Consider the following 15,946-nt stretch of genomic DNA (forward strand, 5'->3'; position numbering starts at 1 on the left):
TGACCCAGCAATTGCACTACTAGGTATTTACTGAAAGTATACAAACAGTGATTTGAAGTGGCACATTCACCCCAATGTTTATAGCAGCAATGTCCATAATAGCCAAACTATGGAAAGAGCCCAGATGTCCATTGACAGATGAAAGGATAAAGAAGATGTAGTTATGTACACACAATGCAATATTACTCAGCCATAAAAAAAGAATGAAATCTTGCCATTTGCAGTGATGTGGATGGAACTAGAGCATATTATGCTAAGTGAAATAAATCAGTCAGAGAAAGACAAATACCATATGATTTCATTCATATGTGGAATTTAAGAAACAAAACAGATGAACATCGAGGAAGGGGAGGAAAAATAAAATAAGATAGAAACAGAGAGGGAGAAAAACCATAAGATACTCTTAACCACAGGTAACAAACTGAGAGTTGCTGGAGGGGAGGTAGGTGGGGACATGGGGTAATTAGGTGATGGGAATTAAGGAGGGCACTTGATGTAATGAGCACTGGATGTTATATGCAACTGATGAATCACTAAATTCTACCCCTGAATTAAATTGAATTTAAATTAAAAAAAATTTTAACTCACTAACATTTATTCAGAGATATAATTTAATTTTATTTACTAAGCACAGTTACTAGTTTTCAGAGTGTAGGTTATTGATAAAAATTCAGCATATTTAGTGAGAATATTGTTTTCTTGTTGATTATTTGTTTTTGAGGTAACACAGGAAAGGTAGTTATAATTGTATTTCAAAATGATCCTGCCATCCTTATGTTGCTAGAGAATGCACCATGCCCACCCCCCGCCCCCAAATACCAAAAATAGTTTCTACAGGCTTATGAAATGGAGAACTGTGAGCTTATTTAGCACATTTTTTCTTAGAAATTCCATTTCTACAGAGAAGATCAGGAAATGAAATAGTAGTTTGATTTTTTTCTTCTGTCCTTTCAAGGGAAATGAGGCTAGGAGTCTGCAGTGGTTATAGGTATTAGCTTAATTGCAGTTTCATCAATATCATCATTATTCAAACCCTTAGTTTTAACAGGTGATTTTCCTCTTCGCTAATGTGTACATAATCTTTAATATCACTGCCTTTTAGGTCTTCTATCATGCTCTTATCTTCCAGGAAAGAATTGGATTGGAACACTTGGTTTTATTCACAATTTCTTTCATTGCCAGAGTAACTTCTCTATTTAAATGTGAGCTGAACCCATGTAGAGAAAACCATTCTCCCCAAAATACAATACCTGGAACTGAATATATTTTAGAAGATCAAACTTTCTGGCAAAAATTCTGAAATATTCCAGGAGCTTAGAATTGTGCAGGAAGTTTGGAAAGTCTTCAGGCATTGGAAAATCACTGAAACAAGACATTTCTTTGCTGGTATTGGTGATGACAGATTGATAGATACTTGCTCGGCCATCTTCAACATTTTCCTGAAGAATCAAATAAAAAAGAATGATAGTCATGTTGCATTTATAACAATCCCTTAGTGTTTTACACTTTTTCCAAGTCTAACCCTTGGGAGATGTGATTCTCTTTCATTGTTGTAGCGTGATGGCAGTGTCTGGGTGATGGGGTATAACATCATCATCCCATGAGATAGGGCCCAGTTAGGGCCCTCCAGTGTTGCTCCCTGGCGGGGCTATTACCATTGGTGGGAATGGGAGTGGGGACAATCCTCCTTTTGGCACATTGCAGGATATTTAGCATCCTAGGTCTCTACCTATTTAATGCCAGCCATTGTGACAATTAGACCCAGTCCAAAAATCTCCCTGGGAGACTATACCCACCTTCCTTTAGGAACCAATAAATTCTGGGGCACTGGTCAGAAAACATAATGGAGAATTTCAATTAAAATGAATACTTCTGGGGCACCTCTGTGGCTCAGTCAGTTTAGCCTCTGCATTTGGCTCAGGTCATGATCTCAGGATCCTGGGATTGAGCCCTGTTGGGTTCCCTGCTCAGCGGGGAGTCTGCTTCTCCTTCTGTCTCCTCCCCCCCTGCTCATGCTCATGCTCTGTCTCTTTCTCTCTCTCTCTAATAAATAAATAAAATCTTTTAAAAAAATGAATACTTCTGGGGGCAGGTAGTTTTCACATCTTAATTTGAATGCCCTACCTTCATTTTATGCTTTATGCAAATCACCTTCCTCAAGTGATAAAAGTGAAAGCATTAGTACCAATCAGATCTTAAACTTGAATATAAATGTTGGTGAGTATTCTTTGTTAAAACTGGAGGTAGCTCATAATATGGTTGAGTTTATAATTTCCTCTAAGCACACTGAAATCAGCAGGTTATCAAAGAGGCTTGCATAAGAAAATTTAAATAATGTCACCCAAGAAATCCTCAGTAAATGCTTCTGAGCAATTTGAGGCTAGTGGTTGAAAATTAAAATACCATGATTTATTCATCCAGAGTTCAGGGTCATTGTATCCTTGTGTATGAGAGGGAAACCCCTTCTTATTTTAACGCAAACTCCCTTAGCATTCAAACACTTACACACAGTTAACACCACACTGAACTCTAATCACCTAGAAAGCTGGCTGACCCTGATCTCAAAGCCTTAAAAAAGAGTAAACCATGGGATCTCACCTCTTTTATCAGCAAAGTTTTTTATATGCATTGGGCCTCACTATGTGCTAAGTTCAAGATTATTAGTACCAATATGAGGTACCAAAGCTAAAACAATGTTTGTACTCAGATTATGTCATTTAAGAGCGGTATGTAGAATACTTGCTAAATAAGTCTTTGTTTATAAGGATTCTCCTGAAACTGTAACAACAGTATCATCGGAGCCTTGATTCTGGACTAGGAAAGTTAAAGGCATTGCTCCTGTTCATGTTCAAAAGGCCTCATCTTGGCCTGTGGTAGGCATGGATGAATGAATGGATGAGTGAATGAATGAGAAAGAGAGATAGAAGGAATGCGGAAGGCAGGAGTTTCAAATTGCATAATACTAGAGTCATACTGATATGTAAACTATTTCTGGATGTTTCAACATGGTCGAATACAATGTCCTTGGTAAGACTAAGTGCCCGACTTCCCTACCCAACCAAATTCTCAAACTTGGAAATACAGTTGACCCTCAAACAACATGGGTTTGAACTGCATGGGTCCACTTATACTTGGGTGTTTCACAGTACTTAGGATTTTCTAATAACATTTCTTTTCTCTAGCTTGCTTTAGTGTAAGAATACAGTATATAATACACATAACATACAAGGTATGTGTTAATCGACTGTTTATGTTATCGGTAGGGCTTCTCGTCAACAGTAGGCTATTAGTAGTTATGTTCTGGGGGAGCCAAAAGTTATACATAGATTTTCACCTGTGTGGGGTTCAGTGCCCCAACCCTTGTGATGTTCAAGGGTCATCTGTATTTCATGAGGCAAAGAAATACCAAATTTTTTTCTCAAGACCAGGTAATTTTATTAGTACAGAGTAGAGTTAAACATGAGAGCCCTGGTGTCAGATGGGGTTTATATCCTGATTCTACCACCCTTAATGACTTTATAGCCATGGGCAAGTCACTTAAGTCAATTTCCTCAGTTTCTCCTGTAAAATGGGGTTCATTAATAATCACAACATTGAACAATTGTTAACAGGCTGAGATTAGACAAAGTGCTTAGCACAAAGCCTGACTTCAAATAAGTGCTCAACACATGTTTGCCTCTGTTGCTAGGATTATAGGTCATGAGGGTTAATCTTACTAAACCAGTCATAGATTTGGAATAGCTAAACTAAGATTGTTGTACTATAGCCAACATGTTAGTTTTTTCGAGCACCAATAAAGTGGCTTTGAAATGTGGTTGGGTCCTCTGTCAGGTCACTTTTAAGGGCACTTGGAGTGATGAGAACTGGTTCTGATGTCTGAGCTCCTATAGTAATTTCAGAGTCCAGGCAAGACTCTCCTCTGAGAGTTGTACTGGTGTAATTTGTCAATAATTGATGGTGACATCACAAATTTCTTTCCTGAAGATCATGTAATAATCTTAATTATGGTTGATTGGTATACAGCTGTTAAAAAAAAGCTTTATTTCTATATGTACTTCTTCCTATGTTGGCTGAAGCAGATGTCTATGTGTTTAGATAAATCTGGGTAAAACTGGGGTTTGCTGAGGGTAATAAAGGGAGAATGATTCTTATTAATAAACAAATACATATCAATCATCTCTCTTGTCCAGGCCCTGAGCTTGGAGTTAGGGACAAAAATAGGACACACAGTTTCTATCTCTAGGGAGCTTGGGTGTTTCACAGTACATTGAATAAAAATGCATTTGGACTTTTAGGATGGAAAGGTGGAGACAGAATAAGATGACAAGCCAAAAAGAGGAAGACACAGCTTTCAAAATAGATAAATGTAACTCACATACATAATTTAAAATATAAGCAGTGCCAGGGTGTCTGGGTGGCTGGGTGTTGGCTTTTTTTTTTTTTTTTTTTAAGTGTCTGACTCTTGGTTTTAGCTCAGGTCTTGATCTCAGGGTCTTGAGTTCAAGCCCCACATTGGGCTCCACACCCAGCGTGGAGCCAACTTTAAAAATATGCATTTAAGCACAAATACTGATAGTCTGAATTTCCTCGCAGACAGAATATGCTACAATTTATCTGTTTAAAATAAATGATCATATGATGAAGTATTTTCCTAATATGGAATTTTCTGAATATCAGAGGACTATATAGCAAAATCAAGTTAGTTCAGACAGCACTGATTTAGAATTTACGATCTTTTGATCAAAGGTTGGACTGAAGTTTATCTTTGACTCTATAAAAATAAAAACATTGTGAAGACTAATCTAAGTTTAAGAAAGATTATAAGGGTGAGGCACCTGAGTGGCTCAGTTGTTAGGCGTCTGCCTTCTGCTCAGGTCATGATCCCAGGGTCATGGGATCGAACCCTGCATCGGGCTCCCTGCTTGGCGGGAAGCCTGCTTCTCCATCTCCCACTCCCCCTGCTTGTGTTCTCTCTCTCGCTGTTTCTCTCTCTGTCAAATAAGTGAATAAAATCTTAAAAAAAAGAGAAAGATTATAAGGGTAATATTTAATCTACTAGAGGGAGCAAGCTTATATAGCAAAAATAGATTACCTTATTACAAATGTGAATTACAAAAACTTACTAATTAGTCATTTTCATTGTGAAGCATTATTATATTGACCTCTACCAATCAATATTTTGTTCACATGGCTAGTTACTCTAAGCAGTTGGAAATAATAAAATTGTATTTCTTAAAAAATATTCTATCATTCCAAATTTTTACTCTTTCAGGTGGACCTTATATCTATCTGCTCCATTGCTTGAAATGAGTAAGACAAACTATTTTTATGTTCTTGTCCTACAGTTTGGGATAAAATTGTGGTTCCCAAATACCATTCAGGGGACCAGTTGCATTATAAGAACTCAGGGGAGCTTTGAAAAAAAATATAAAGTCCAAGTAGGTCTGGTTTGGGTCCAGACATCTGTATTTTAGAAGTGCTCCCCTGCTGATTCTTATGCATATAAACATGGGGAACCACCACATTTATTAGACCATCACTGCATTCTGCTCTCTCTCCATTAGGCTGGTATCTCTAGATCTCTGGCTTTGATCATCAATAGTGACCCCCAGTTAAACTTCCTGACCCCAATATTGCCCACTTTCTTTACTGCCTTCAGGGTAAAGAGTAAACTCCTTGGCATGGGACACACATTTCTCATGATGAGACCCTGGCTATCTTCTCTAGCCTCATCAGTTACCACCCACCAGTCTGCATTCTTCATTCTATCTGTATCACATGACTTTATCTTCTCTAAGTGTGTCAGGCTTCTCGAGCTTCTGTATTTTTGCACATGCCACTTGCTCTGCCTAGAACACTCTTTCTCCATATTCACATGCCTGATCTCTGCTTATTGTCAAGACAAATGAAAGCATTACACCCTCTCGGAAGCTTGCCCTATTCTGTACTGCATGAGATTCTGTGCTTTCCATAACACTTAGTGTAAGAACCCTTACAAAATAGACTCTGATATGGATTTTCTTTAGTATTTCCTCTCATGAACTATAAGCCCTGAGACTGTGGGAGTGTTGTGCATTTTTAGTACTGTGAAAATTAGCAACAGAAAACCTCACTAAAATGGAGTTGGGAGGTTTTGGCCCCAACACTTCTTGTCAGTTGCAGACCCAGCAGGAAGAGATGGGCTTGACCTTGCACATCGATACTACTCTACTCTTCCATCTGGAGGAAGAGATGCTTTCCTCATCCTCCTGGGAAACAGTTCAGCCAATGAAAAGCTACCATACCCCAAATTCCCAGTTTATTCCAATGGACTTTTAGTTTATAATAGTCTCCCAACTTACCCCTTTTCTCCTTAAAAAAAAAAATCCCTTTACTTTTTTCCCTGACTTGCCTATGGTTTTGCCACAGCTTGTTGGTCCCAGATTGCAATTCTCTTTTATTCCTGAGCAAACCCATCGTTTGCTGGTAAAATCTTATTTTATTTTTAAGGTCAACAGTACCTAGCATATGCCTGGGATATTGTACAAAATAATTTAATATGTTGAAAGAATGAAAGAATATGTAATGTTAACCAGAAGCATTTTTCATCACTGCAAATAGGGCTTAATGATACCTAAATGGACATTCAGTAGCATAGTGGGAATAAGTAAATGTTTTGCTAGTAGTATGCTATAAACTTTTTTCTGTTCTATTACATGCAAACATTACTTCTTTAAAAGTATTATGGCAAGTTAACTAATGTATATCTTAAACTACTGGTGAATAGGCTTAATTAAGGACCATGCATAGTATTTTATATTTCATTGCCTGGAAAGTTACAAATATCTAATATGTTAAACTTGCTTCCATTAAATGGGCAGCAAGGTACAAATGTCTAAATTATATTGAATTATGCTGTGATAGATTCTTGGGTTAAATTTACCTAAGGGAATGCCCAAAAGTAAAACAAGGGAAAGGAGGTTATCTCTTCTGGAGAGCAAATGGCTGTTCTAAACCAATGAAGAGGAGCAGAGTTTGCCACCCTAGAATATGTCTGTTTAGCATGGGGATTATTTTAAACTGGTTTATTTATTTTTATTTAAATTCAATTAGCCAGCATATAGTGCATTAGTTTTTGATATAATGTTCAATGATTCATTAGTTGTGTATAACACCCAGTGCTCATCACATCACATGCCCTCTTTCATGCCCATCACCCAGTTAACCCCATCCCCCCACCCACCTCCCTTTCCGCAACCCTCAGTTTGTTTCCCGGAGTGAAGAGTCTCTCATGGTTTGTCTCCCTCGCTGATTTCTTCACATTCAGTTTTCCCTCCCATCCCATATTGTCGCTTGCACTATTCCTTATGTTCCACATATGAGTGAAACCATATGATAATTATCTTTCTCTGACTGGCTTATTTTACTCAGCATAATACCCTCCAGTTCCATCCACATTGATGTAAATGGTGGGTATTCATCCTTTCTGATGGCTGAGTAATATTCCATTGTATATATGAACCACAGCATCTTTATCCATTCATCTGTTGAAGGACATCTCAGCTCCTTCCACATTTTAGCTATTGCAGACATTGCCGCTATGAACATTGGGGTGCATGTGCCCCTTCTTTCACTACATCTGTATCTTTGGGGTAAATACCCAGTAGTGCATTTGCTGGGTCATAGGGTAGCTCCATTTTCAACTTTTTGAGGAACCTTCATACTGTTTTCCAAAGTGGCTGCACCAGCTTGCATTCCCACCAACAGTGTAAGAGGGTTCCCCTTTCTCTGCATCCTCGCCAGCATTTGTCGTTTCCTGTTTTGTAAATTTTAGCCATACTAATTGGTGTAAGGTGGTATCTCATTGTGGTTTTGATTTGTATTTCCCTGATGGCAAGTGATGTGGAGCATTTTTTCATGTGTCTGTTATTTTTAAGAAACAGCAGACACAGGGGAAGCTCTGAAGACTGAGTAGAAGTTACCCTTCTGTAAGAGATACTTACATGTAGAAGGGAAATCTCCACTTGTAAGGGTGTCCCCTCAAAGTACCAGGATGAAGGGGGTGAGTCAGTCTCTAGAAACTCTTATCAAAGGAGAAGGCAATGACTTAAATCTGCACAACAACCTTACCCTTACTTACTGCTTTTCCTCGTCACCTTCTGTAACTGACTCCCCACCCTCAACATCTTCTTTTGTCTTTAGCTGAAGATGGTATTTAAAGTGATGGCCACTTCAGGGAGTTGCTCAGTTTTCCTGGGTCTCTCCCATGTGCAGAGGAGATAGACATGTTATTAAATGTTTGTTCCTTTTCCTCCTGTTACTCTTTCTTACATCAGTTTGATTACTAGACCAGACAAAGAACCTAGAAGGGAAGAAGGGGAAACTTTTCTGTGCCTACACTGGTCCTGTATAATGCTAAACTTCAAGTGAACAGAATGTGCTGTTAAAAAGAACAAGCTGTTTGTAGGTGTTCTCAGTCAGTTAAGCATCTGCCTTCAGCTCAGGTCATGATCCCAGGTTCTGGGATGGGCCCCACATCAGGCTTCCTGCTCAGCGGGGAGCCTGCTTTTCTCTCTGCCTGCCACTCCTTCTGCTTGTGTGCGCGCTCTCTCTCTCTATTGGACAAATAAATAAAATCTCAAAAAAAGAAAAAAGAACAAGCTGTTTGAAACAAAAGAGAGACTGTGAGCCATAGGAAAGATAAACAGGAGTGCATGTTCAGGTCAGTGCAGAGATGGTATCATGTGGGAAGTTCCATTTGGTGCTACCCCAGGTGTCTGTTTCACATTTTTATCTTCCTATTTTCAACATTTAAGTCAATAGTTTTGATGGACACAAGTACAGATGATCAAATTTGTGTGTACCCAAAGCATAGAATTGAAAGAATTGAAATAGAATAGACAGAATTGAAATTTCAAATAAACATTTCTTGACCAAGGATAAAACCAACAAAATACTGTTTAACATTCACAAATGTGATTTCCTATAAACTGGATTAAAAATTCAGTTTCATAAGGATAGAATAATAGTGACCCGGGTCATCAATGGTTCAAATAAAAAAGACCCAGAACTTTTTTTAAAAAAAGATTTTATTTATTTGTCAGAGAGAGAGAGAGCGAGAGAAAAAGCACAAGCAGGGGAAGCAGCAGGAGGCTTTTTTTTGAGCAAGGAACCCGATGTGGGACTCAATCTCAGGACCATGGGATCATGACCCAAGCCGAAAGCAGATACTTAACCAACTGAGCCACCCAGGCATCCCAAGATCTAGAACTTTTAATTGATCTCAAACTCAATATAAATGATTAGAGTTATGTGAGACAAAGCATGATGGAGAACTTATGTATATTTAATCTCACTATTGTGGCTACTTCTAAGACCTATCAACCATTTATTAGTCACTATGGGTAAGCCATTTACCCTTGGTTTTCTTATATTTAAGTTGAAATTAATAATAAATAATGTAAAAGAGTATTGTGAGTATAAAATGATATAATTCATGTGAAAATAATATGAATGATAGCTTTAATTTTGCAAATGCAGAAAAAGCTAATGCAACATTAAATTTGTTTTAGTAGGAGCCAGACCATCCAGGCCAAGTGAAGTGTCAGTCATAGAGGGCAATTGTTAGAGCAGTTGATTATAAATTCTTTGAGGGCCGTGATTGTGTCCAATTCATTCTCCATTGTCTAAAGCAATGCCAAGCACCTCTTTAGTTCTGAAAAATATATATGTTATAAAAATAAATTGGTTTGGAATATTGGATCTTGTGGGAGTCACATTTTAAGAGAGAAAGTAAAATTTCAGATTGAATCTAGAGGAAGGAAACCAAGATGGAGAGATATTTAGAGACTATTATATGAAGATTAATTAAAATAATTGAGTATACATAGCTAGGAAAAGATATATTTATATCCAAATGTAAAAAACAAACAAGCAAAAAACCAATGTATATTGGTAACTTTCCTGTGAACGCAGGTATCAGGAACAATGAAAGAGGCAGAGATTACTGGCTAAAGGAAGATCATGCTTTCCTCTCTTAACACCTCAGTAAGATGATCAACTACGCGGGTTCAGGTATCTTACAGACCTTCATTTTTGTGCTTTTTCCACCACCTATGTTCCCCTGGACAAGTTGTTCATTCCAAATCTCAGCTTCCTTTTCACATGTCCTTGAGGATAATCATAATACCTACTGAAGGGGTTCAGGACAGCCCCCCGCCCCAAACATGCCACTTCGGCATGAGGATTATTTTGAGCTGGAAACACTTGAGATCTGATGGGCTCAAGAGAAACTTTTGTATTCCCTTAACCACACAGAAGAATCTAAATTGTGGGTATTTCCCAGAGTAAGGGTTATTAACAGAGATAAATTTTATCTGAGTGACCCATCTGAATGGTAGGGCAAGTATCTAATTACCAAGCATCTATTCTTCTTATGGCCCTGTGAAATGTATTCCTTTCCTCTGAAGTCCCAGAACCACACCCCCTTCTCCTTAGTTCAGAATGACATACATACCTCATTTTGCCTGTCTTTGGAATTCACGTCTATGTGGATTCCCTGTGATACACCTGTTAAATTTGATTTTCTCCTGTTAATCTGTCTTACGTCAATCTGACTCAGTCCAGCTGGAAGGACTTTTGAGGGGGCAGGAGTTCTTGCTTCCCCAACACTACTTTTTAGGAGTATTGTGAAGAATAAATAAGAGGATGCATGGCAAGTACTTTTCCATCGCTGGAAAAATGCTAAAAATATGTTAATTACCCACCCTGCCCATGTTCCAAAGCTGCCACTAGGGGCTGCTGGAGAACCTTTTGGAAGAATTCAGCACTCTGAGCGGGGCATGGGGCAAGGATTCTTAAATTTTGTTTTAACTTGTCAGCACTAAATATATTAAGTGACCTTAGAAGGATTGTGTGTAAATATAGAAATTAAAGAATAACCTATTTCCAAAATTGATTCTGGATGGTAGAGTACTGAAGAGGCAAAGCTTCCTGGGGGAGTGGGCATGGTGGCTCCAGCATCCTTTTCAGTACCTCCTCCCTTGGGCAGCCCAGTCTGTTGGTAATCAAGACCTTCACATGGCTCCAGTGGCCACCTGTGAAATTTTGCATCCTGTATGTTTCACATTGCGGGAGATTATTTGTCTTGAGTTGAGAAAATTGTTTATATTTCTTTATTGGACATAGTTTTGAGAGGTTGGAAATGTGATATTGTTACAGGTTTCAGGAAATTATATACTTAAGCATTTTATATCTAATAAGATTTAATTAATTCAAATTGTAATCTAACTTTTCTAACCCATAGGAAGATATCTCTAATTCTGAAATATTAGACACTGGGAACTGTGTAGGAAAAATATTTTGGGGCAGAAAGAAACCCTCCTGGAATTCATCAAATCATATTTTGCCAGATCATTCAAAATAACTCTCACCTCTTCTGTTGCCAAATTGATGATAATCAAGTAAGGGACATTAGCCTTTTTGATATTAAGTCCCAGATCAGGTAATAAAAGAGTGAAAATTTATTATTAAATATTAATTTGTTATAACTTCACATTTCTTCCGTAGATTAAAAAAATCTACCTGCGGGGAAAAAAACCTCAGTGGAGTCTGTTTGTGAACCTAGAGTGAACAACAACAAAAAATACATCTTTGGTTAAGACAGGAATGACCACCTTATTATATCACCCTCTCAGGAAAAGCTATAATGTTTCTAATGATCAGCTGTTAGTAAGCAATGAATGTAATTCAAGCTGTTTTTCCAGTTTCCTCTCTGTAAGTTACCTGTCCTATATAAGGATCAACATCTCCATCATTAGCTCTGATTGTGTTTGTATAGTTGAATGAATAGATTTTTATTCGGCTTATAGGCAGAGCTCTTTGAATGGTCTCTGCTGATGTCAGAATCTGCTTTTAGCATATTCAAACCTTTTGCTTTTGTCTAGAGTGTTCTCACCTGTTCTATCCCTCACTTAGATGTACCTGATACACAAACCTAAAGTTATTGCTCTGGAGTTCTGAGCTGGAACTTCTGTATAAACTTTCTGAGCAAAAATGCAAGTTGGGCATGGTTATAAGTAGGGGGTTAGCTGTTTACAAGTCATAGAGACCTGGGTTTAAATGCCAATTCCTCTAGCTGTGTGACCATGATCAAGTTATTTAACTTCCCTCAGTTTCTGTTTGCTTATCTATAAAATATAAATATAATTATTGTAGCTAACATTTATTGCACTCTAAGTTTTTTACATGAATTATCTCCCTTAATCTTCAAAACAGCACTGTGAAATAATTACACTATTCTATTATTATCCCGGTTACACTTAGAAAACTAAGACATAGGGATGTAAATAAGTTTGCCCAAGATCTTGCACTGAGGAGGTGGCAAGCTAGTACTTAAACTCAAAAGACTGTGGGAAAGAATAATTATGAATCCATACAGCTGTCTATCTATATATCTTTCTAATTTTTATGTAAAAACTGTTGAATGGATAGCATTATCAATATTTAGATTTGGCTAATAGAATGAATTGAATGAATATATTTAATAATATCTTTTTATTTTATTTTTCTTAATGATTTATTTATTTATCTGAGAGAAAGAGAGAGAGCACAAGCAGGAGGGGCAAAGGGAGAGAGAATCTCAAACAGACCCCACGCTGAGCATGGAGCCAGATATCGGGCTCGATCTTAGGACCCTGAGATCACAACCTGAGCTGAAACAGAGTTGGACGCTTAACCTACTGCACCACCCTGGCACCCCAATAATATCTTTAAAGTTTCCCAGCAGTTACCCTAGAGTGTCATCAGTAAAGCTAAGCAAACAAACATGGTTTATTTGTCAGAGAAAAATAGTCAGTAGTAGTAAGAGCACACTCTCTGAAAAAGCAGCTGCTCAGTGATTGGAATGGAAGTGACATCTTGAAAAGAATTTCTGTCACTTCTGTTTTGTAATATGCTCTCCAATATTAGTATGTGGCTTTGAGAATCACAAGAATGTGGGCTGGAAATTGCAGGATCCATAAGGAAAGGTCCTTTGCATGCCTGGGTTGGCCACCTGGGGTAGGATAGTAATGATCTGGGAGAGATGACAGCCTATTTCTTTAGTTCCTGTGTAGCTGCATGAGATAAGTCTGATCAAAGTTGCTTAGAAAATCCCCCAATAAGGCCCATCTGTAGGCACAATCTGCTCAAGAAACATGAAGATCTTACTTACTTTGAACCTCCACAGCCCTCCAATATCTTCAGTTCGCTCAAAGCAAGTGGGCTCCAGTCCCTCATCCACACAGCACTTCAGAGAGACCAGGCCACTGACCCCGGCTCCAATCACTGCCACCTTCTTTGCCATGGTCTTCTGTCAAGAAGTTGATCAATCAATACTGCTTCACTGGGACAAGAGGTAAGAAAGCTCTCACAGTGTGGTCAGTAATCAGCTGGAAACACCGTAGCAGTGGCAGTATAATAATAAGCAGGAACTTAATAAAACACTTCACTAGTCAAGTCACAGACTCCTCATCCCTTTCCTTGGAAGAGGCCAAATTGTTTCACGGACTTGGCTGCAGACTTTGTTTATGATGTCTTGGTTTAGCATTTAAAACCAACTCATTTAACAATGCCAAACCATTTAATAACGTAGTGCCATATGAGCCAAATCTCTCTACATTCTTTGGCGTGCTGAGCATTTCCTTTTCAGCTACTACCCCCAGCTATTATCCTCACCTTCCTTTTGTCTTTTGGTGCTGTCCCTTTGACACAATGGTTTTCTCTGTTGGGTGTGGGCTGGGAAGCAGTCAGAGTGCTTTAAATATTGGAGGAGGCCGTGAGAAATAGGAGGAGCTTCTCACTCCTTCAGCATTTTGCAGCCTGAAACTCCTGGGCCTTCCTTAGGAGCTCTGAAATTAAGCAAGAGGCTTATATTCTGAGGTCCAGGATAATGATCTTTACAGTAACACCATTATACACTTACACGTATCATACACATAGTATAAAAAAAACCTTTTTATAATGGATGTGACCAATGTTCATCAACAAAGCTGCAAATATGAATAAATAAAGAAAGAAGTTAAAATTATCCCTAACCCCACTGTACAGAGATAATTATAACCAACATGGACATTTTAGTATATCTTTCCAGATATTTGTATATCTACACATATACACATCTGAACAAAAATGGAATGACACTCCAAGTGTCATTCCCAATTTGACTTTTCACTTTCTGGTATATCAATACCTTTATATCTATAGCAACACTTTAATGGCTGCATGAATTCTATTTAGTTGATGGATTAGTTATTTATCTAACAAATCTTCATTTCTACAAGTTAGGCACTATTTTTGGCATATGACTGTACGCAGATGAACAAAACAGATTATGTCCCTGGTCTCCTGGAATTTACATTCCTGCTCTGGCGTGGCTTTCTTAGACTTGACAACATCCAGATCCTTGCATACTACACTCACATGTTCTTAGATTGCTTACCCTGCCCAGACCTATATCTGATCTTCATGTTTCTGCTTGTGTGTGTGCTGGTTTAGACAAACCTACTGGGACGGCCAAGATCTTCCTGTCCACTGACCTCTTTTTGGCTTGATATAGAAATGACTAACTTATTTTTCATAAATAAAACTTCTTTTTATTTTGGATAACTTCCTTTTGTTTACAATCTCAGTTATTGGCACTAACAATTAAGAAGTCTAAATCAAGGGGCTGGAAATCTTTGTGTATCTTGGATATTGTCTAAATGATGAAGATGAAGGACTCTGTTGTTCAACAAGACCAGTGGATCTAAGGACCCTGAGATTTTTTTATTTTTCTTTATTTTATTTTTATTTTTGTTTTATTATGTTACGTTAATTGCCATACATTAGTTTTTGATGTAGTGTTCCATGATTCATTCTTTGTGTATAACACCCAGTGCTCCATTCAATACGTGCCCTCTTTAATACCCATCATCAGGCTAACCCATCCCCCGAACCCCCTCCCCTCTAGAACCCTCAGTTTGTTTCTGAGTCCATTGTCTCTCATTGTTCATCTCCCCCTCCAATTTTCCCCCCTTCATTTTTCCCTTCCTACAATCTTTTTTTTTTAACATATAATGTATTATTTGTTTCAGAGGTAGAGGTCTGTGATTCAACAGTCTTACACAATTCACAGCACTCACCATAGCACATACCCTCCCCAATGTCTATCACCGAGCCACCCCATGCCTCCCACCCCCCACCACTCCAGCAACCCTCAGTTTGTTTCCTGTGATTAAGAATTCCTCATATCAGTGAGATCATATGATACCTGTCTTTCTCTGATTGACTTACTTCGCTCAGCATAATACCCTCCAGTTCCATCCACGTCATTGCAAATGGCAAGATTTCATTCCTTTTGATGGCTGCATAATATTCCATTGTATATATATACCACATCTTCTTTATCCATTCATCTGTCGATGGACATCTTGGCTATTTCCATAGTTTGGCTATTGTGGACACTGCTGCTATAAACATCAGGGTGCATGTACCCCTTCAGATCCCTACATTTGTATCTTTGGGGTAAATACCCAGTAGTGCAATGGCTGGGTTGTAGGGTAGCTCTATTTTCAACTTTTTGATGAACCTCCATACTGCTTTCCAAAGTGGCTGCACCAGCTTGCATTCCCACCAACAGTGTAGGAGGGTTCCCCTTTCTCCACATCCCCACCAACATCTGTCATTTCCTGACTTGTTAATTTTAGCCTTTCTGACTGGTGTGAGGTGGTATCTCATTGAGGTTTTGATTTGGATTTTCCTGATGCCGAGCGATGTTGAGCACTTTTTCATGCGTCTGTTGGCCATTTGGATGTCTTCTTTGGAAAAATGTCTGTTCATGTCTTCTGCCCATTTCTTGATCAGATTATTTGTTCTTTGGGTGTTGAGTTTGATAAGTTCTTTATAGATTTTGGATACTAGCCTTTTATCTGATATGTCATTTGCAAAT

The 15,946-nt window shown here is 38.3% G+C and overlaps 1 protein-coding gene across 2 annotated transcripts in view; it reads right to left on the reverse strand.

Annotated features, from left to right (window-relative positions):
* Positions 1–13,402, reverse strand: part of FMO2 (flavin containing dimethylaniline monoxygenase 2) — a 33,066-nt gene extending 19,664 nt beyond the window's left edge. Inside the window, exons 1-2 of one of the 2 annotated variants that reach the window (XM_021682639.1) lie at positions 13,193–13,402; positions 1,251–1,439 (exon numbers count right to left, since the gene is read on the reverse strand). In XM_021682639.1, coding sequence (XP_021538314.1) covers positions 1,251–1,439; positions 13,193–13,324 — 321 coding nt within the window. In that variant the 5' untranslated portion in view covers positions 13,325–13,402. The remainder of the gene's footprint in view (positions 1–1,250; positions 1,440–13,192) is intronic. The other variant, XM_044916406.1, reaches the window with a different exon arrangement.
* Between the last annotated feature and the right edge of the window lie 2,544 nt (positions 13,403–15,946).

Source organism: Neomonachus schauinslandi, chromosome 6 (genome assembly GCF_002201575.2).
Source record: "Neomonachus schauinslandi chromosome 6, ASM220157v2, whole genome shotgun sequence".
In the NCBI taxonomy this organism is placed as follows: domain Eukaryota; kingdom Metazoa; phylum Chordata; class Mammalia; order Carnivora; family Phocidae; genus Neomonachus; species Neomonachus schauinslandi.